At 51.7% G+C, this 23,142-nt stretch overlaps 1 protein-coding gene across 1 annotated transcript in view; it reads right to left on the reverse strand.

Annotated features, from left to right (window-relative positions):
* Window positions 1-9,905: 9,905 nt before the first annotated feature.
* SHB (SH2 domain containing adaptor protein B) overlaps window positions 9,906-23,142 on the reverse strand; it is a 138,466-nt gene continuing 125,229 nt past the window's right edge. The window contains exon 6 of the mRNA XM_047700355.1: window positions 9,906-10,336. Coding sequence (XP_047556311.1) covers window positions 10,153-10,336 — 184 coding nt within the window. The 3' untranslated portion in view covers window positions 9,906-10,152. The remainder of the gene's footprint in view (window positions 10,337-23,142) is intronic.

Genomic DNA, 23,142 nt, shown 5'->3' on the forward strand with positions numbered 1-23,142 from the left:
GCAAACAACAAACATGGTGGTTATTTAAATAGTAAACACAACAAATGCTTGTTATTTATATTACACTTAGTGTGTTAGCAGGAGTGTAAATCACAAAGTTGGAATGTTGGGAGATACCCAGGTAGGGGAATGGGGAGAACCACCCGGGACCCCAAGCTGGAGAGGAAAAGGACCTTAAACTCTGCGCCTTACTTCACACATGTTTAGTAGAACCATGGCGTCTTTAATTTCTAAAACAGACTCCCCTCACACCTCGTAAAGGAGGCCCCTTCCGGAACTCCAGACCCTCTTTCCTTTGAAATTCTGTGGCTGTATATGAAACTATATAAAACTCACCTGCTCTAGCTGACATTATCTGAAGGTTGACGAAGCTAATGCCTGCTGAGGGCTTTCATCCAACACTGTAATCCTGGCAATAACTGCAGGAGGTCACTTCTCCTGCCATTGTGCAGCAGAGGAAATGGAAGCTTTGCCCAGGTCACACAGCTGGATAGGAGGGAGGTAGGATGTGAGCCTGTCCTCCCCCCACCCCCATGCTCCCCTAGGGTGACTGCTTTTCCGCTTTTCATCTGCCTCCCAAACTCCAGGAGGGTGGGGCTCCTTCTCAGCCTGGGGTGAGGGGGTGGGGAGGCGGGGTTGGGGGTGTACCTCCCGCCCCCAGCCCAAGACAGCACCGTCACAGGGACAGAGATTTTGGGGGCGTGCTGAGGGTTATGCCAGGAGCCGGTAATGAGGGTGACCAATTGTTTTGGTCTGCCTGAGACCATCCCAGTTCCGCCCCAGAGTTCTGCCTCCTGGAGAGCTCTGCAACCCTGGACAGATACGGGTGATGGGTCACCTCTGAGCCGACCCCACGCAGCCTCCTGTCCTGTCCCTATGGCCCCATGCCCAAACTCAGGCTGTTTTTGATGAAAGGAAACTGCTTAGCTCATGCCTCACATTTTAGGCAAAGTCTAAGTTGCTGAAAGTTCTCTAATGTAGCCAAACGGCTTTACTCTGGGGGTTCTCCCAGACAGAGCAGTGGAATATAAACTTGTCTTTCTGGAAGTTGAGAAGCCTTAAAGATGGACCTAGCCTCTGACCAGGAATACCACTTCTAGGTATTTCTCCTAAGAAAAAAACAACCAGAAATATGGACAGAGATTTCTTTTTCTTTCTTTCCTTTTTTTCACAGTGATTTCTAAACAAAGATATTTCCAGCAGAGTTGGTTATACAAAAACTTGAATGAGTTAAAGTAGAATATCATGGAGCTAAGAAAAAAAAAATCGTATCACAGATTTAATAACATAAAGGTACTATTTTAAGTAGAAAATAAAATATAAAACTAAATAAACACAGCATGAGCCCAATTTATTTATGAGACACCTGGCTGGCTCAGTTGGAAGAACATACCAGTTTTGATCTCAGGGTCATGAGTTCAGGCCCCACACTGGGTGTAAACGGTACTTAAATGAGCAACAACAACAACTTAAAAAATAAAACAAGTGGGGGTGCCTGGGTGGCTCAGTCATTTGGGCATCTGCCTTCTGCTCAGGTCATGATCCCAGGGTCCTAAGATTGAGTTCTGTATCGGTCTCCTTCCTCATGGAGAGTCTGTTCCCTCTCCCTCTGCCACTCTTTCTTGCTTGTGTTTTCTCTTTCTCTCTCAAATAAATAAATAAATAAAATCTTAAAAAAAAAAAAAACCCAAAGCAATGTTACAGCCTAAGTTTAGGTTTATACTTTGATGGATGAATAAAGAAAATGTGGTATAATAATGGAATATTATTCAGTCATAAAAAGAAAAATTCTGGGTGCCTGGGTGGCTCAGTGGGTTAAGTCTCTGCCTTCAGTTCAGGTCATGATCTCAGGGTCCTGGGATCGAGCCCTCCATCAGGCTCTCTGCTCAGCAGGGAGCCTGCTTCCCCCTCTGTCTCTGCATGCCTCGCTGCCCACTTGCAATCTCTGTCTGTCAAATAAATAAATAAAAATCTTAAAAAAAAAAAACTGTCAAAAAAATAAAAAGAAAAATTCTGCCATTTCCACCACATGGATGGACCTTGAAGACATTATGCTAAGTGAAAGAGAAAGACAAATACCATATGGCCTCACTTATATTTGGAAACTAAAACAGTCAACTCAGAAATAGAGAGTAGATGGTGGTTGCCAGGGACTGGGGAACAAAGCAAAATGTGGAGGTATTGGTCAAAGGGTATAAACTTCCAGTTATAAAATGAGAAAGTTCTGGGAATATAATTTTCAGAATAGTGACTATAGTTAACGATACTGTATTATATACTTGAAAGTAGCTAAGAGGGACGCCTGGGTGGCTCAGTCGGTTAAGCATCTGCCTTCTGCTCAGGTCATGATCTCAGGGTCATGGGATCAAGCCCTGCGTAAGTCTGCCTGCTACATGGGGAGCCTGTTTCTCTTTCTCCTCCCTGCTTGTGCTCTTTGTCACTATCTCTGTGTCTCTCTCTCAAATAAATAATATCTTTAAAAAAAAGAGTGGCTAAGAGAGATCTTAAATGTTCTTTTTTTTTTTTTAAGATTTTATTTATTTATTTGATAGACAGAGATCACAAGTGGGCAGAGAGAGAGGAGGAAGCAGGTTCCCCGCTGGACAGAGACCCTGACGTGGGGCTCGATCCCAGTACCCTGGGATCACGACCTGAGCCGAAGGCAGAGGCTTTAACCCACTGAGCCACCCAGGCGCCCCTGAGATCTTAAATGTTCTTATGACACACAAAAATTTTGTCATTATGTGAGATGATGGATTTGTTAACTAATCTTTTTTTTTTCATAGAGGGCAGTTTATTATTTTATTTTATTTTTAAAATATTTTATTTCTTCCTTAGAGCACAAGCAGGGGGAGTGGCAGGCAGAGAGAGAGGGAGAAGCAGACTCCCTGCTGGGCAGGGAGCCGGATGTGGGACTCAATCCCAGGACCCTGGGATCATGACCTGAGCTGAAGGTAAACGCTAATTGACTGAGCCACCCAGGCACCCTGTGTTAACTAATCTTATATGTGTGTGTGTGTGTATCTATCTATCTATCTATATTTTTTTAAGATTTAACTTTTTTGAAAATTTATTTGAGAGAGCGCAAGCAGGAGCAGAGGGAGGGGGGAAGAAGGAAGGGCAGAGGCAGAAGCAGACTCCCTACTGAGCAGGGAGCCTGATGCAGGGCTCTATACCAGGACCCTGAGATCATGACCTGAGCCAAAGGCAGATGCTTAACTGAGCCACCCAGGCACCCTGACGTGTTGACTAATCTCACTGGTGCAATCACTTCCCAGTATATAGATGTATCAGATCATCACATTTGTATACTTCAAATTTACACGATGTTATATGTCAACAGCACATCAATAAAGCTGGAAAAAAAATTGCACGTATGCACAGAAAAAAAGACTGAGAAGATACCTCAGAATGTTAACAGTGCTTTTCTTTGTGTTTAGGGTAACTTTCATTTTCCTGAAATACAAGCCTAGTTCCATGAATAAATGTTAATTTTATCATCAGAAAGTCAGTAATTTAAAAAAATGCTGCATAAAAGGGTTCTGTGCTGAGCTGTTCTAACTCTGACTGACCTTCTTTCTCAGGTGGCATGAATTACTGGGGCTTTAGAGTAGAAGGCAGTTGAGAGAGCACTGGGTTGGGAGTCAGAGGAAGCCTCCTGTCCAGCTCTTGCTTACTCCCCCCGTTCCTCTCCTTGAGATGTCCATATCCCTGCATGTAATGCCTGGTTCAGTTGTCATTTCCTCTGCTGGCCTTACCTCTGCTACAGCTCCCGTCACCGACCTGTTTATCAATTCACATGCCTGCCTACTCCTTTCCTGGGCCTGTTTCTTTCTTTCTTTCTTTCTTTCTTTTTTTTTCTTTTCTAAAGATTTATTTATTTATTTGACAGAGAGAGAGATCACAAGTAGGCAGAGAGGCAGGCAGAAAGAGAGGAAGAAGCAAGCTCCTCGCTGAACACAGAGCCTGATGCGGGGCTCAATTCCAGGACCCTGAGATCATGACCTGAGCCGAAGGCAGAGGCCCAACCCACTGAGCCACCCAGGCGCCTCTCTGGGCCGGTTTCTTTCTCTAACAGGCCTGGTAATTTGGAGCAGCCGTCCCCTCCCCCTGGGCCTGGATGCAATGCCAAAGAGAACCACAGGAGGGCGCCAGAGCCTCACTGGTGACAAGACTGCCACCCAGTTAGACCAAGGTCCCTTTGAAACTATCCTAGAGGACAGCAATCCCTGTAAGCCTGGGATGCTTCCATTGAGGAGGGAGCCAGCAAGAAAGAACTGGATTATCAACTCGGTCCGAGAAGAATCCCCACCCCTACCCCAGTCTTCCCACCTACGCTGGCCAAGGTGACCCTCTGAACTGCCCCCCCGCCGCCCCCCGCCACCCAGCCCCTGCGGCATGTTAAGACAGAATTGCTGTGTGTCCTTGCCCAAGTCCCTGTCCCTCTCTGGGCCTCAGTTTCCAGCCTGCACTGCTGGGTTTCTGTGCAGAGATGCCCTAGGGCAGGCATCTGGCTGCTCGCTGACCGCTTCCTGTGAACAACGGTTGAGGATGTTTCCTCTGCCCAGCTTCCTGTTCCAGGTCACTAGTTTGTCACTGGCTCTGCTGCATGCTCAGTGTTTGTTAAATTGAACTGACAGAAATAAAATCCTTCCTAGAATGTAAAATGGAGTTTGGAAGTGACCACTAAAGACATTTTCTCCTTGCCCTTCAGGAAATTCCTGGTTGCAGAGCACTGGCATTGCCCTTGGTTGGGTCCTGGGTGTGTGCGTGCGTGTGTGTGTGTGTGTGTGTGTGTGTGTGTGGTTATGGTGTGGAGCGTGCTCTGAGGGGCTTGGGCTTGGGAGTTGGAGGAGTGGATTCGGGATCATTGGAAAATGGGAAGGAGAAGAGAACCAAAGCCTAAGTCCTGGGGACCATGGGGGAGGAAGGGGCCTGCTTGGGGGCAGAAGGCCCTGTCCTTGGGAGAGAGGGGCAGGAGAGGCATGAATTCCTACACCGGGAAGTGGGGGTCAGGGGCCACCCCACAGGTGCCGATCTGTGTTGAGTGCGTTTGGGCCACAGACCCTCCCCCACCCTTCCTACCTCAGGCTGCATGATGACATCATCTCGATGCTAGTGTGAGGGCAAATGATGGGAGACCCTGCACCTCTCCTTTAGGAATCACTCCCTCCAGAAAACAGGCCCAGAAAACAGGAGGCCAGCACCTCACGAGTCTTCAGGGAATTGCGTCCTGACTGGAGAAGACCAACGCATGTCCCCTTGCCCCGTTTTTTTTTTTTTTGCCTCTGCAGGATGAAGCCCTAGGAGACCCAGCAGAATGTCACTTCCTGCTGCGGCAGGCTGCACTATGCCGGGCAGTTCCACTCTCCCTGGTGATCCCCGCACCTGTTCCTCTGCCTGGAACACCCAGCCCTTATCCTTCAAGGCCCTTTCCCTGACCAAGGCAGGCAGATTCAATTCCTGCGTCTGGGCCCCCTCGGCTCTTGGCCCCACCCTGACCGTGTGTAGCTCCCTGTTTTCCCCCCACGATGGAAACTTCCTCAGGGTAGGGTCTGGGTCTCATTCTCCTGTGTATCCACCAGGTCCGAGTACCAGGAGGTACTCAACAAATGTTTGCTGAACAAATTAATTTGTTTTCATTTAACGAGCTCATTAGGGCTCTTTCTCTTAATTAGGAAGCAGGAGGTTTTGTTTTTCCTGTAACAATTCACCTTTGGGGGATGATGGCAGAGCCTCAGCCCCTGCGAGCAGAAGGCAATCAAACTAGATTTCTGGGGCACATGGTTGCATCACAAAGAAGTAACACGTGTGCTCAATGAGGTCCATGTAAACAAGACAACTGGATGTTAAAAGCTTCACATTAAATATACATTATCATACAGCTGATCACACAGAATTAGAGTTTATGGGATGCTTTTTTAGCAGTAGGTGGCTGGCACAGGTTCTTGGCAGTGACCCATAGCCCCAAAGAGAGGGGATGGCTAGGCTGAAGGCAGCTACCCGTGTCCTGGTGGCACCCGAGTGGGTCTCTGTGGGGTTCTGGAAGGTGCTCCGACAGCTAAGGCTCTGGGCTGTGCTGGCTCCTTCTGGACATCTTGATCCATTTGGTCTGTGCTGGTAAGTGAATCTGGAAGGGGGAGGAGACAGACGTGGCAGCTTGCTGGACGGCTGCCCGATCCAGCCGGATGCCTCATGGGCGCCCGTGGGCCAACTCCAAATGCCAGCCTGCCCCGTCTGCCGGGTTTCTGCGCGAACCGTCCCTAGGGTCCGTGAGAGCAAATGGCAAGCCTGGCTGTCTGTCCCTGCTAGGCCCTTGGACGAGGGACATCAACCGCTTTTGGAGTGTCCTGGAGAACTGGCCAGAGCTTGGGGTTAAAATCTTACAAAGGGAATCTCCAGGCCCCGTGACCACAGTAGAAGCAGAATGCTCGCCAAGGGCTTTACCTGTTGACATGAGGCCTTTGCTGGAAGCTAGATAAGGATTCCCCTCTGCCCACTCACTGTCCACAGAGGGGCACCAGCTCTGAGCCACCCTGGGAGGGGACCCATAGCTCAGCTCCAATTGGCCCCACCTTCCTGAAACCCCAGACCCTTTTCACCATTTTCCTTAGAAAGGCGGCTCCATGAAGCTCTCTCCTGACAGGCAGGTGGGCCCTCTCTCCCCACAAAGCCTCCTTTCTTCCTGTGGTCACCATCTTGTGGTGCGGAGGGGGGGTTGACAGAAAGGTCCTTGACTCCTCAGGGCTCAAGGATAGAGCTGCTGAAGTGGTTGGGCATTATGGTCAATAATGAGGCCCGCAAAAAAGGGAAAGAAAGGAAACAAAACAAAACAACACAAAAAACCCAGTGCTGTGGCTCTGGTTAGTGGCTGGAGGTTGTGTTCTGAGACAAAATGCTGAGGGCGAGATATTGTGTGGCAGGGAACCTTTTTTTCCCCCCCTCAAAGAAATCCAGCTCATTTTTTCCATTAATTGGCAGCTGATGAAAAAAAAAAAAAGCCCAAATCAAAACCAAACCAATGCCAGTAACCTGAATGTGAGTGTTTCTGAAAGGGAAAAGCCGTTTCAATTGTTAGATATCCAAGAAAACATGAATACACACCGACAGAGGAAATGGTCACAATTAGAGGAAGAAGAGGGAGAGGTTCGTAAAATTAAGGCAAAAATTCCTTTTAGCAGCTCCCATCCTGTAAGCTAGCTCCTCTGTTCTTAAGGGCAGCTGGAATTTGGGCCTCCCAGGGAAACTTCAGGAAGATTGGGGCAGGGGAGGGCCTAGGAATCCCTTAAGAGAGCAAAGTCAACAGCAAGCTAGTTTTTCAGGCGATAGGCACAGAACCTTTTCTTTCTTTCTTTTTTTAAAATATTTATTTATTTGACAGACAGAGATCACAAGTAGGCAGAGAGGCAGGCAAAGAGAGAGAGAGAGAGAGGGAAAGAGGAGGAAGCAGGCTCCCCGCTGAGCAGAGTCCAACTCGAGGCTTGATCCCAGGACCCTGAGATCATGACCTGAGCCGAAGGCAGAGGCTCAACCCACTGAGCCACCCAGGCGCCCCAACACAGAGTCTTTTCTGACGAGGAATTTGGTGTGCAGGACGGTCCACTGAGAAGTTCACACAGCTCCTGTTCTGACCCAGCCTGCAGCCTCGGAAGTGCCCCGTGGGCCTCTGGGCCTGCAGGTGGGGGAGAAAGCTCATGCGGGCTCACCCCGCCCCAGCTTGAGGGGCTATTCCCAGGTCCCCAACCTCCTCTAAGTGGACCCTTGGGATACAGACTCCTTTGGCACTTGTTTGGACAAATGCCAATTACTCTCATTTTCTCATCCACTAAAAAAGAGAGAGAGAGAGGGAGGGAGAGAGAAATGTGAATCACTCCAGGTACTGTCTTGCCTCAAAGGATGTTTGGGAAAATGCAAAACAGACAAAAGGTCAGGATGGAGTCTTGGGACACCAGACCCAAGCCGTGGCCTAAGTGGTAATCATGAGGCCGCAGGCGGGGTGGGGTGGGGGGGCGGCTATCTGGACCGAGACAGCACCAGGGAGGACGACCCAAGGGGTGGACTGGGCAGAAAGAACGGTTGCCAAGGAAACAGCTTTGGCTACAAACCCTGGCAATCCACGGCAGCCCCCTCCGTGGGCACAGCTCTCAGTCCTGCTCTGCCCTTTTGCCAGGCGCTGCGGCGAGTCCGCTCTCTTCGTGGGGCCTCTGAGCCCGCGTGTGAGCAGCGAGCTGGAAGCATGGCTGAAGCCCGGGCAATTCTGAAGGTCTAGGACTGCCGCTGATGCTCGAACTGAGCCCCTCGTGCTGGGGACGGTGGTCACTGAGCTTCCGTTCCGTTCGGATCGCCAGGGCAGGGAGGAAGACGCGTGCTGAAGACACCGCCAACTCGTGCCGTGTTTGGATTCCTCATGCCTCTGTCAGTAGATGGAAGCCGTGTCTGTCATGCTGCTGGGTGGGACTCTATTTCTTTCTCTTTTTTGAAAGATTTTATTTATTTACTTGAGAGCGCGTGCACACGCAGGCGGAGTAGAGGAGAAAAGGAGAAGGAGGCTCCGTCCTGAGTGCAGGACCTCACGCAGGGCTCGATCTCATGACCCTGAGATTGTGAGCTGAGCTGAAATCAAGTGTCAGATGCTTAACCTGTGGAGCCACCCGGAAATCCTGGATTCTTCTTCTCCTTCCACCAGCATTTAACCACAGTGTGGTGGTGGGTGAATGGGGGGCGGGGGAGGGGGGGCAGGGGGAACTAAGAGCGAGCCTCTCACAGCCCTAGGGGGCGCTGCCCTGAAGGGGTGGGAGAAATCCCCGCTCCTGTCAAGGACAGAGGTTAAGTTAGGGGTGGGGTGCAGCAACGTGTGTTTGTATCTGCAGGGAAGCAGTGTGGATGGCCGGAGAACTCCAGGTCCCCCCACGGGTCAGGATTTGTCTTCCACCAGGAGCAGGGTAACAGCGAGGCCATGGAGAGCCAGAGCGCTGGCCATGGAGCCTGCCAATCGGGGAGAAGAGCCTCTTCTGCGTATGAGCTCTGTGACCTTACGCAGGTTTCTTTCCCTCTCTGTGTCACCCTTTCCCCCAGGTTAAATGCCTCAGAGGGTCGCGGGGGTTGGGGAGCCGTCTGTGGATGGCTGGGTGCTGTGCAGACTTGCCATCACTGGGCAGCTACAGGAGGGAGAGCTTGGCTGTTGGGTCAGCGCTAGAGGCTACCGCTGCTGTAGGCTAAATGCGGGGCCCGGTTGCACCTTCCTGCAGGCTGGCTCTCAGGGGGCAAGGAAAACCCTCCTGCTCCACTTACTGCCTCGGCCCTGAGCTGAGGGCTCTGCCTCCCTCCCTCCCAGGACCTGTCATACCACACGTGCCAGAGACATACCTTGCTCTGGCGATGAAACCAGCACTGCCCCCCTCGGACACCCTCTGTGGTGTATTAAAAAAAAAAAAAAAAAAAAAAAAGGCTAAGAATATATATTAAATGACTATTTTATTTACACACCCTATTCATAAATAATTGAAACTTCTTTGTGACTGCACAATGATTCCTTGAAGATCCCCTAAAGATTATACTGAAGTGACTAAAAGTGGATTAGTGGGTTACTCACATCTGTGTGTGACCACGTTCTCTCATGTATGGGCTCACACTCACTCACACACATACACACACACACACACACACACACACACACACACACCAGAGGGGAGGCGGGACTCCCAGGCTCTTGTGGGCTCTCAGAGCACCCGCATTTGTCTCCCAGCACCAGCGGGCCCGGTGGGAAACTGGGCCCCCTCCCACAGGTGTGAATTTGTGACAGCTGGAGAACAAAGAGCGGCAACCCAGGGAGCTCCCGCCCCGCCCCTCGCCCCTCTGGAGCTGCTCTCCTTTGTTCATCCTGGAAGGCATCTCTTTGGATTTGCAAATATTTTAATTCACAGAAACTCAAGGAGGGGATGGGGGTGGGGGCTGGGGTGGCGCGCTGGCTGTCCTGCTGTCTTTATCCAGGCTTTTTCCAGCCCCCAAGAGTGGCAACAGCATTCTAGAGACATGCAGTGGTGTGCTAGTACCATACACACGACAAACTGGACGTGGCCGGCGAAGGTGGCCGGGGGCCTCTGGCTCCTCCAAGTCTGGGCCCTGTCACAGAGCAGCATGGGGCTGGTCCGCTCAGAGGGTCCGCACAGCCACTGGATAGAGGAGGGACAAGTGCTCGGCCCCTTTGATGGGCAGCTTTCTGGTGGTGTAGTAGTGGATGACTTCCGGGACACTGTCGAACGGGGGGCTGTTCTGACCCAGAACGTACTTCTCTTTGGTTTTGGCCAGTTTCATGTGCATAAAGCCCTGGTTGCTCCTGCGAACAAAACAGGGAGGTTACTGGGATCTGCAGAGTGACAAAGGTCAAACAGCCATCCTACCCAGGGCCAAATGAAATGCAGCTGCCCCTCAGACTAGGAACCCCTCTGCCCAGCACAGACTAGGAACCACCAAGAAGAAACTGCTGGAGAGTCTTCTGGGCCTCGAGAGCTTTGGAGGCTCCCTCAGGAAAACAAACCCCTGGACTTGGCTCCTCTTCCTGTTGCTGATGCAGTATTAAGCCCCGCATGGCAGGCACAGTGTAAGTCTCCAGCTCCCTAATAAGTACGCGGGACAGGTCATCGCCGCCCCCCCCACCCCGTTTACAGATGAGGAAACAGCGTGGTGGGGATGACAGGAGAGCTGTTTCCCAAAAATTGATGCTCCCCTTTCCATAGTACTCTATTGTCACTAGGAAGGGGTGGCCCAGCCAGGGACTACATTTCCCAGCCTCCCTGGCAGCCACTGCAAACATGTGACTAGCTTTAGCCAATGGAATGTCATGAGGATATGTGTCCTCCCGCCCCCAGCTCTGTCCCTATGCAGGCACTCTCTTCTCTGGACTTCTTCCCTCTGTTCAATGAACTCTGCCTCTTCCTCCAAGGCCCAGCCCAGGTGTTTCCTCTGCCAGGAAGTCTTCCAGGATCCTACAAGTAGAGCTCCTTTCTTCCTCTGCACTGAGTATACTCATGCCTCCATCAGCACTTGCTTTGTTGAACTGCAATTACTTATCTTCTCAATTACTGAAAGTTCCAGAAAGCAGGGCCCAGTCTGTACCCACCATGCATGGCACCTGCTGAAAAGGGCAGTGTGTGGGTCCCTCAGAGATCAGAGCACAGCCCCACGCCCTGTGCCCCATGCAGCCTGCCAGCTACATCAACACGCTGTGGGGGGCACAGCTCTTGGATGGCAATGGCCACACTGCTTCCACCTGGCCCTCGCAGACCTCTCCCACCTCCCACCCGGGTCTCCGGCCACATTAGACCATGCATTCCTCTGTCAATCTGCCTTTGCCTGAGCCACCTTTTCCCTGCCCATTCAGCTCCAAGCCTGACCTTTTATGATGTTGGTGCCACATGTGCAGATACTTGGGTTTCCAAAGGACAGTCCAATTTACCTCATGTTTGTCACTTAGTGAGAAAGCTAGGACTTGGACCCCCTGCTGCCTTCTCTAGACCCTGTCCCTTGGCACTAAGAACTTGTGACCAGTCCTGGGGGCCCGGCTTCCGGGACACCAAGGCCCAGCCGCCGGCGAGGCCAAGCTCCACGTGGACACAAGTCTGCAGGCTTCTCAGCTCCAGCCCTCTTGCTCCGGCAGCTCCCACAGGGGCAGTGGAGGGCCCACACGCATCGCTTCCAGTCGGGACTGGGCTCCCCGCGCGCACCAGCGGCTGTTCTATTAACGTGTCAATTTGGACTCCAGGACCATTTTCAAATGGCAGAGCAAATGCTTAATGAAGGGCGGGCACTGTGCAATACATCTGCTCATAATAACGTATTTAGAAATGTCACCCTCAGCTTAAAGGAAATCGTTCGGAGAGCAATTATGTTTCAAGAGAGAATAATTCCTGTAAAGAACTAAAATTTAAATCAAGATTTTTTAAGGCTGACAATGTTCTAATTACAGAGCCTGTGGCAAGTTCTGCTCCTCAGTGAAGGGTCATTTCATTGGAGAATTGCCTCCGACGCCTCTGAGAAGCAGGAGGCGCGCTTGCTTCAGCTGCTAGGAAGGAAACGGTGTGCATTCCATGAAAAATGTACAACCCCAGTTAAGTGGAGACTAGCCACCCACGACGCTGGAGAGATCACAGAGCAGGGTGGGCATGGGGCCTGGGACCGTCATGCCTCTCTGTGTGAGTGGGTCAAGAAGGGCGATGTCTTGGGTGCCAGACCGCTGGGCGTCAACGACTGTCCCAGGTCTACAGCAGGGATGCAAAGTGCAGGCTGTGTAAGATGGGATCGCAGCAGCTAGCTGTGGGCCGCAGCAGGCGTATGGAGTTGCAGGCGGAGCGGATTTCATTTTTAAGGAGGTTAAGGAAAGTAACTCCTATGGTTTAATGGGACGTTTTTACAGCGGTCGTTCTTAAAACATGCAGCGAGGGAAGTGGGCGGGGAAGGTGAGAACAGCTGACAGAGCCAGAGGCAGAAGAAGCGGAAGCTGCTCTGTTCCCAGACCACCAGCTCGGCCTGGAATGGCGGAATGGCCACCAGGTGATTGGAAACCTCCCCATCAACAGACACCGGCCAGGAAGGGCAGCTGTCAGCACTTCCCTCAAGTGCCTCCAGCACTCAGATTTCATTACACACAGGTTTAGGATTCTGAACCAACAAAGTTTGGGGACCATGGCAGAGGACTCGGGCCCTATGACCTCCCCACAGTCCCTGGCATGACCACTGCCTGACACAGGGGTAAGGGCCCATGAGCTGGCTCTCCCATGAGGGGCCCCCTGCAGGAGTGGCCCTGCTCGCTGGGCTCAGGCACGGCACACCCCATGGTTCGCTGGACCCGAGGCGGTTCTTTGGGGTGTGCTTGGCTCTGTCCCTGCATCCACTGCCTCTGTGAGGCAGGGAGGCTAACAGGATGACCTCTGAGGCTGCTTCCAGGCCTAAGGTCCTGGATTCCACATGTATAAGCTTAAGCTGTTGCCCACTCTGTTGAAGGTGTCCTGTAGGAAGACACCTGGCGGCAGCCTCATGACCCATTCCAGGGCTGCCCACTGCCCTGTAGTCTCACGGGGCACTGGCCTGAATGGTCATCACAGTCAATGTTTCCTGAGCATTTCCTGGGATCCAGGCTGTATGCTGAGCCCCGAGGCTCAGACAGAAGGTGGCCAACCCAGTGTCACACAGCAGTCAGCAGCAGCGCTGCTCCCCTCCTTGCTGGGCCTTTCCCAGGGTCCACGCTCCTGACCTCAGTACCATCAGCTCTGAGATGGAAGCCTACTTAGCCCTCAACACTCCATGTGAGTTCAGGCAGGGTGGCAGGGGAGAGACCTTAGACCTTGCACAAGTGACTCGACTCTGGCCTCAGTCCCCAGGTGCTTACTTCACAGGGCTGACGGTGGGCCACAGACAGCACAGGGCTGGCCCGGAAAGGTCACCCAAGCACTGGGAATGGCCCATCCTGACCGGTGAAGCTCCCAACTATGTAAACAGGGTGGTGGCCCATCCCATGGTGTTGGCAGGCCCTGAGAGACGAGCAGGCTTGGTTTTTGAGACAATCTGTCAAACTCCGACTCACGAAAAGGTCAGGTAGAACCCTGTCAACACACACCCGAGAGATGTGCTGTGATGATACATCCTGATCGGATGGCCACAAGGTCCCCATGAGTGAGATGTTACCTAACAACCACTAAAGATTTCAAAACAGCTGCGAAGGGATGGCTTGAATGACTCCCGACTCAACACAGAAGAGGTCTCACATGAGAAGAGAAAAAAAAAAAATCAGAATTTCTAGGGAGAACACAGTGTGCATCAGACGCCCAGCGGTGCCCAGGGATGCTGTGGCCACTCTGGACAGAGCTTCTGAAGCTCGAAGCCACCTGAGGACCCTCTCCTCTTACCCTCTTGGGGAACCTGGGAGGAAACTGAGGCTGGAGAGAGCAATGCTCGGGCCCAAGGCATACAGCAAGGTAGGCTGTAGCTGCAGCCAAAACCTAGAGCCCTTGCATCCAGGATCTTGAGGGCCAGGTCCTGGGCCAGGCCACCTCCCCATCACCCCTTCTGGGGGGGCACTGGTCCCCAGGGAGTTCAGACAGGCTGTTGCCGCCCGCCAGACTCCTGTGTCGGTCCTGCCTCCTTTGATAGGACATCTTCTGAGAGCAAAGTCACAATTAGGGGTGTCTCCAGTGGCTGACCTGTCAAATGAGTCATGTACGGCTGGCGGAGGCTGGGGGTGCTGGGGCTGTCACTGCGTTTAGTTCGTTCATTAACATCACAAAAAGCACCTCCTCATCACCAGGATTATCAAACGTGCCTGGTGAGCCAGGCCTAATAACAGGCCCCACCTCGTCTCATAATCATGGGCTTTAATAAAACATCACTCAGCCCGCAGCTGCCGGCCCGAGCAGGGTACAAGGCCTCACCTCTCGCTTTTAGACCTAATTGCTTGATGCATATTTCATGAAGGATTCTGAGTAATCGTTATGTTAAATCACTTCTTTTCATGATGAAATGACTTAAAAATACTTGCATATAATATTTATGCAGGAGAAGGCAAGGAAATTGCCTTTTGGGACTAGCATGTAGGACCTGTTACAGGAATCCACACCCAGCGAAGATCTCTAGTTCCCCTCTACTGAAAGGTGGGTGGGTAGGGAACTGCTCCCTTGACAGAGATGCCCCAGAACGCTGTCCCTTGGCTCAGAGCTGACCATGGCTCCCCAAGGCCACTGCACAAGGAACGCCACCCGTGCCGCTCACATGCCCAGCGTGCGCCAAGCAAGGAGCTGAGCTGGTGCTATAGGTCAGCTCACGGAAGCCCACGGCAACGCTGCTAAGTTGGTGTAACTACCACTGTTTACAGATAGGAAGACTAATGCTGGGGGGTTGGGGGGACAGTTGTGTGCCAAGTTCCACAGAACGGGCCGGGGCTGGGGTTTCCCTAGGGCTGTCCAATTCTAAAGTCTATGTTCTCTTCTTAGCCTGAGGTGAGTGTTCCGGGATCTGAAGCTACCACTGCCTCCTCTTCCCCTGCTTGGCCACCAAAGCAGATGGATCCAGGTGTCTAGGTGGGCCTTCGGACTCCTTCTGCCTTGAGACATGGGCTCCCTGTGGCTCTGCGAGCTCCTGAGCTCAAGAATCCCGTCTGCTCGTTGTGATGTTTCTCAGTAGGCCAAGCCTTACTTCCCTCTGGGCCCTCAGCACCTGCCTGGCCCACAGCTGGGTACGTGGTCCACCTGTCCATTATCCATCCATCCATCCATCCATCTGCTATCTAGTGAGGGTCTGTCCTGACCCAGCAATGAGGATCCACCTATCTTTCCCTGGCAGTTGTTCCGCTCTGTCCCTCAGGGTGGTCCAGCTAGGGTGGAAGCCACCGCCCCCAAGGCCAGACACAGTAGCTGCTCTGTCTGGACAGCACTGGTCCTGGGACAGCCAGTGAGGACCAGCTGAGCGAGCTTACTGGGGGGCAGAGCCATACCTATGAGCAGTGTGTAGCCACTCCAGAGAGAACATGCTGTGAGAGCCCTGGGCCAGCGGGAGAGAAATACCCAGAACTCAAGTGCCAAGGGCCCTCAGGGGACAGGAGCCTGGCTGCCATCTCCTGAGGGGCCTATTGTGTGCAGGCTAGCATCCACAGATACTGGGACCTTCCAGCAAAGGGCCCGGGGACACAGAAATGTACGACAGTGTTAGCGGTCACCCCCGGTCCACAAATGGACCAACCTCTAGCTTCAGAAAGATGCTGCGAGGGCTGGCATTACCCACAAGACGCCCATGGCACAGCTGAGAAGACGGCTGGAGGACAGTGAGAGGATATGAGGGGGTACCGAGCCAGAGGACGGGAGGCTCCCTCCAGTGGACACAGTCTAGAAGTCAAGGGAGCTGGGGGCAGGGGCTTACAAGGTCACCTGGCAAACACCTGCGTGCCGCCCACCGCCTTCCAAAATAGCCTTCACTGCGATAAGCCTCAGACGCACATGCCAAGTTATGGCAAACAAGCGTTTAAATGTAAATGCTGCTGACTGCAACGACTTGATTTACAACCAAATAATTAGACTTTCAATAAATGCATCAGCGGTGATTAGCCTTCCTGGGCCACCTGGGCATTTTTCAAGCACTAAGTGGGCGGCCCAGGGTGAGGGCCTCCAGTAAATCATGACAAACAGCCATCTCCAGGCAGAAGGAGAGGTGGCGGAGGCCTCTCCCGGCAAACACAGGGAGGCATTAAGGTTTGCCTTGTGCCACACAAAGCAGCAGGTAGGCCAAAATGAATGCATTTGGGGTGATTTTCTCAGGAGAAGACTAACAAAGTTTTAGGCAGGAGGACTTTAAGAATCAAGGATGACAAGAGAGTGAGCCTCCCGTTACTGGAGGTGTGAAAGCAGGAGGGTAATGATGCCTGGGCATCAGGCCGGGTGACTTTTGCAGTTCCCTTGTCCGGTATTCCCAGCGGTTCTCCGGCTCCACCAAGCATACATGAAAACTTCAAGAAGGGCGGAGGCAGGGGTGGGAAGGGGCAAGACGGTCTAGCATGTTTGGTTTGGTTTCCCCTTCTACTCCGTGTTGAGGACGCTCCTAGGAATGCAGACACCTTTGTGTGTTTAGCACAGGCTGGGGTGGCTACGGGGGCCGGACTGAAGTCAGACCGGACTGAGTTCAAACTCTGATCCCAGGCAAATCCCTTCTCCCTGGGTCTCAGTGTCCCCATTTGGGAAAGGTGGAGGAAGGCTCTCCAGCACTCAAGCCAGTGAGGGACACCCCCAGGTGGGGGGGGCACCCCAGCAGCAGCCAGGAGAACTAAGGCAAGGCAGAGTGGCTAGCCTCGATGCAGGAAGACAAACCAGCAGAGCCCTGGGTATAGTGGATCCCCAGGCTTAGGGAAGACACCATGACGACAGGAGTCCCAACACCTGTGCCCACAGATGGAGAGAACGCATTTGTCCCCGAGTGGTCTCCATCTGCTGCGACAAGTCATTCCCAGACCACTCTCCTTGGAGCAGTGCTTCTCCACTGAGGTGAGCTTATCCCTTCTGGCGGGTAATTCGGCGATGCCTGGAAACTCAGGGGCTGCCGGCATCTTGGTGGAAACCCGGGGCGCTGCTCACGAACCTAGGGCGCACAGGATGGCCCCTACAATGAAGACTAATCCAGCCCCCAATTCCAGCAGCACCAAGGTTAAAGCTGACACATACTACTGTCCAGTGCCTAAAAATCTGCACCTGTGAAATGGGAGTAATGAGAGCTCCCCTCACAGCAGTTATGAGGGTAAGTGAGAATGTCCTTGGGAACGAAGTGTGAATGCTTGATAAAGCTTAGATCGTCTGGCTCCGTACCTGAGGGCTTGACACGCAACACAGAGCTGACCGAATAGCTTGGCTACTAAGGGGTCCAGGCTGTTTCCAAGGCCCAACCTCTGCCCCCACCACCCCCACAGCCAGCAGGTCGGGGGGCCGTGCCAGCCTGAAGGAAGCTCCAGAACAGGGACCAGAACAGGGAGCTGTGGGGGTGAGCCCCAGCGGCTGTGGAGAGGACTCAGAGAGGCACAAGGGAAGCAGGACAGCTTCCAAAGGAACCCCCGCCTGTGGATTCAGGGTCCCCCAGACCTGGGTCTGAGTCCCTGTCCTGCCATGTTGAGCTGTGGCTCCCTTGGCCTCAGCTTCCTCACCTGTGGAATGGAGCGCCCACCTCTCCCAGGGCTGTCTGACGTCTGAGCTAGTCCGTGCGTGAGCTAGTCTGCAGATACTGAGGCTCGGGGTTCTGACATGGCTTTGTTTCCAACCGCTCTGCAGGAGTCTGCGTACAAGTTATTGCCCATCTGGTTCGTCTTGCTGGCTCCATGCGGTCTGGGCCGAGCAGTGAACGTGTCTTCCCGTCTGTCTGGTCTATCATTCATAGCCGTGTTGGCAGCCCAGAAGCCATGGATGGCCAGGCAGAGACCTGGCTGCCGGACCACCTCCTCCAGCTGGGGAGCCCACCTGGCTAGGGTAGAAGGCCTAGGTTCCGGCCCTGGCTGTGTCCCAGGGTGACAGTGGGGAGGGTGTGTACTTCCGTGACATCAGTTTCCCTGTGGGGCGCCTGGGTGGCTCAGTTGGTTAAGCCACTGCCTTTGGCTTAGGTCATGATCCCAGAGTCCAGGGATCGAGTCCCACATCAGCCTCAAGCTCCATGGGGAATCTGCTTCTCCCTCTGACCTTCTCCCCCTCATGCTCTCTCTCTTTCTGTCTCTCAAATAAATAAATACAATCTTTAAAAAAAAAAAATCAAGTGGTATTTCATGGCCCTCTCAAAAGCACATTGTTACCACAGGGGTCCACATGAAGACAATAGGAAAGAAGAGGAAAGAAGTTTCTGTGCTTAAAAAATTCTGGTCAGGGGCACCTGGGTGGCTCAGTCGGTTAAGCGTCTGCCTTTGGCTCAGGTCATGATCTGGGGTCCTGGGATTGAGTCCCACTTCTGGGCTGCCTGCTCAGCAGGGAGTCTGCTTTACCCTCGATCTCTGCCCCTCCCCTCACTTGTGCTCTCTAGCTCTCTCAAATAAATAAAATCTTAAAAAAAAAACTGGTCATACATGATCCGTGGTATTTATTAAGTACCTATGATGTGTACTTCTCTGCATTTACCATTTCTGAGCAGACCAGATGTCCAGCACAGGCTTCTAAGACTGTTGGTTCCCTGCCCTCAGTTCACAGATGACTTTAGGAGGCCCAGAGAGGGGTGGAGGTTTGCTCTAAGTCCCCAGTGAATCAGGGACTGGAATCCCCCCACACCCACCCCCATGCCATCAGGTGTAGGGGCTGCTTGGGCACCAGCGGTAGCCTTGTCAGCAGGGATGGGGGATGACAAAGTGGAGAGTGAGGATGGGGGAGGGGTGCAGAGAGGAGGGAAGCAGCAATCTTCCACACCCCGAATCTCATGCTTCTCCTCCAATCATGGGGCCGCCCCTACTATCCTCCCAGCCCAACTCCTGTGCTGGTGGGGGCTTCCCTTGCTCACTGACAGAGGGCATCCATTAGCAGAGCAAGGAGAGGACTTCCCCACAGAGCACCTGATCCAACTTACAGTTTTGCTTCAAAAAAGGAAAAAAAAAAAAGTAAAGAAAGAAAATCCAGAGGGGTCTTTAAAGACTACAAGTTAAAACAGATCCATTTGCCAGGGACCCTGCCCCTAACCTGAGGGTAGTTTTCTCCTCTCTGGAATTTCAAAGGCACACAGTTGCTGCAAGCCACCCAAACATCCTGGCCAAGGGCCTTTGCAAATCTATCAACGACAGTTCTTCTCCTGTGGAAAAACTCCCCAACAGTCCTGGGAATCTGGGTCTCTGTTTCTTTATCTGTGAAATGGGAATAGTTTTCAATGTGCTCTGAAGACCACTGAAAGCAAGTGAAAAGAGCTCTGTACCAGACATTAGGAACCTGGTCCCGACTCCAGCTTCTGCTCTCTTGGGCCTCAGTTTCCCCATCTCTATAATGAAGGGACAGGACTGGAGACCCCCAAGGTCCCGCAAACTGGTAAAGCTTTGAAGCCTGGCACATAGGAGTGTTCATATCACATGACAAAGAAGGAATGACTACGTGGATATTAAACAAAAGGACTCACCTACTTACAGAAGCACCAGAGCGCCAGGGCTGGAAGAGGACCGCGTGTTTCTTTAAATGTGCCTCAGAATGCCCACATCACAGTCCTCAAGACTTGTTAAACTTGAGGCTCCCTGGGTCTCTTTGGAACCAGATCTTTTATTTTTTTAAAGATTTATTTATTTATTTAGATGGGGGAGGGGCAGAAGGAGAGAATCTTTCAAGCGCACTTTCCACTGAGCATGGAGCCCAAATTGGGGCTCGATCCCATGACCATGAGATCATGACTTGATCCAAAGGTCAGATGCTTGACCGAATGAGCCACCCAGGTGTCCCTAGAATGAAATCTGCTTTTAATTCGCTCTCTAAGAGATTCTGATGCACATTCAGGTTTCAGCGCCCCCATTCTATTTCTATCCCATGATGGAAAAACCTTTGTAATACTCACATTTAGTGTCCAGCTTGTATCTCTTACTCTCAGCCCTGGTGAGATTACTTCCTACTGAGACAACCCCTTCCAAGTTTTGATGGCTCTGACCATGGGAAATTCCTTCTTGTACTTAGAGCAGCTCAGTGACCATAGCCTTAGTTCTGAGCTCTGGATCCTGTGACCACAGTCATGCCTTCCGTCCCACGAAGGCCCCTCAGAGACCAGAAGACCAAAGAAGCAGAATCAGCTCCAGTTGTCCTCACAGGGCAGCATCTCCTGTCCTTTCCCACCCTGGTCACACCTGCTGTTCACAATCTCTCATGTACTGGGGTCCTGCAACTGGTGGGTCTGTCCAGCTTTGCCCTCAGCCCTGCTATCTGCATATGACCCCATCATCAATGTGGACACACCAGGTGGTTGCTAAACCCCTTTCCGGTGTCTGTTGACCTCCTAAGGCCACCTCCTCCCAAGGTCCAAAGGATAGGATCTGACCAACGTGCAAGTGTTATCAGGTGAAGATAACATTCACTTCCTGACCAAAACCAAAAGGAACACCAGGTCCAAGAACATTAAGAAGCAAAAGATCACTGGCTTTGGCTACATTCGGAAGGTTTGCAAATGCAATTTTGAAAGGTCAGTCAGCCCTCAGTAATCTGGGCTCTGGAGGGCAAGTCCTCTTGTGCTGGGCATTCATTCTGGCAGCTTCTTGACAACCTCTGTCCACAGGGTGGAGAATTTTCTCAAAATTAAATCTCCGGCTCTTTGCTCCCTAATGAAATTGATTTCTGCCTTGATACACAACAAAGCTTTCATTTTATTATTTGCCTAGGATTTGACCACATTAATTACAGTTTTTTTTCAGCATGGCTGCAAGTAATTGGTTTCCAAAAAGTTACTTACTATGTGGAACTGATTGGTTTTTAAAAGCACAACTCCTATAAGAGTAAAATAGTCAACCCTAGTTTCTTCATAGTATACTTTTTTGGTTAAGATTGGAACCATTAGGGATGCCTGGGTGGCTCAGTTGGTTGGACGACTGCCTTCGGCTCAGGTCATGATCCCGGAGTCCCGGGATCGAGTCCCACATCGGGTTCCCAGCTCCATGGGGAGTCTGCTTCTCCCTCTAACCTTCTCCTTGCTCATGCTCTCTCTCAGTGTCTCTCTCTCAAATAAATAAATAAAATAAGAAATAAAATCTTAAAAAAAAAAAGATTGGAACCATTAAAGACAGAAAAGTTATTTTTCTGGCCCGAAAATATGAAGTCCAAGTGGGATTATGCTAACATTTGAGACTGTGGGTCTGAAATCTGGGTGTGCTCAGATCACCAGATCTCATTCATCTGCTGCCTCGCTGGTCTTATCCTCACTGTGTCAGAACTCACCCCACCCCCGCATTTTTAATCAGTGTTATTGGTATAATTCTGCCTGCCTCAGAGGACACTCTGCAAGGGCCAGTTCTAATCAATTCCTCCTAGGTACCTGGGACTGCAAAGAGCCTGCTGGGCACTGTGTAAATGCACGGCTCTCTCGGATGCTACGTCCAGCTTGGGTGGGGTAGACACTTTGAGCGTCAAGTGGACATGATAGGCACATGGCCTGCCCTTGGGAAGGCGGGAGATCAAAAAAATGAAAAACCAGGAATCTGGGGTACTGCCATGGTCACAGGTAAGTCCCAGGTCTTACTGAGCCCTTTTCCTTGACGGTGAAGTGGGGATGCTGGGACAAGCCAGAGACAGCTGACAGACTTCTGAGATTGTAAGGCATGTCTCTGTCCATAATAGTGTTGGTCACCTGGGCTGGGGTTGGAGGGCCCAGGGGCTCATATGGTAGGGACAACTGAAAACGCTAGTCGGGACCAGAGGAAGAAAGGATAGTGCAGAGACCTCTCCTCCAATCCCAAACCCAGTTAACCATCCTTCTACCTTGCTGTTACTTCTCTCTCTCTCTCTCTTTTTTTTTTGCAGGTTTTTAAAAAATTTTTATTTGAGAGATAGAGAGAGAGGGAACACAAGCAGGGGGAGTGGGAGATGGAGAAGCAGGCTCTGCTGAGCAGGGAGCCTAATTCGGGGCTTGATCCCAGGACTGTGGGATCATGACCTGAGCCAAAGGCAAACCCACCCAGGTGCCCCTTGCTGTTACTTCTCAATAAATTATCATCTTCCACAGCCCTGATCCAATGCCAGCTTCTCCAGGAAGGCTTCCAAGATGCCGCTGGTCAAACTTAACTTTCTTCCTCCTTCACCTATTCTCTGCCACATCTCCTTATATCACACCTACCTGTTTGTTCCCTTGTCCAGACTACCAGCTGAGAGACTCATGTGCCTCCGTCACCCTGCCCAGTTAAAGGCCTGGCACACAGTGCGATCACAGCCATGACAGCCACACTGCTGATCTATTTGTTGGCCCTGCCCTGAAAGTCCGATGAGAAGGTGGCAGGCTGGTTCCCATGCTGCCTGGAACCATGAGCAGTGTGTGGATATTCAAAAAGAAAATAGGGAGGAAAAAAAAAAGTTCTAATTAAAGCATTTCTAATAAGCTGGCCTTGCCAAACCAATTGTTTCTGATGATTCTCCTGGGTGAAGTAATCTTAAAAAAAAAAAGAAAAAGAAAAAAAAGAACAAGACACTAAAAGTGGCAGAAATCAGCCCTAGCTGGAAACAAGAAGGCGGCTGCTCACTAGGGAAGACATCTAGGAAAAGGTTTGAGGCACTAAGAACAGGAGTGGGGAGGCATCCACCTCAGCAAAGTGGAAGTACATGTGTGTGCATGTGACACTAGGTACACACACACACACACACACACTCACAAACAGCAAATCATCATTTTTACAGTTTTAGCATTTGAACCGTGGGAGCAAAGACAAGAGCTATAAAATCTGACACCTGATTTTATAAATCTGCCTCAAATACCAAGAACGCTGATGCAGAAAATGGGAGAGGAAACTACAGCGGCGCCATGGGGCTCAGAGGTGACAGTGCCTGGGCTCTGCCAGGAACCTGTTACGGGATGCTGGGGGTGTCTTTTTCCCTTCCTGGGCCTGGTTCTCCCATCCCCAAGCCAGGGTCTTGACCCGGATGACTCAAGACCCTTCTGATTTTAAGGGTCTGAAGGTCTAGGGAATAGCCAGCCACACTG

This window comes from Lutra lutra, chromosome 13, assembly GCF_902655055.1.
Source record: "Lutra lutra chromosome 13, mLutLut1.2, whole genome shotgun sequence".
NCBI lineage: Eukaryota > Metazoa > Chordata > Mammalia > Carnivora > Mustelidae > Lutra > Lutra lutra.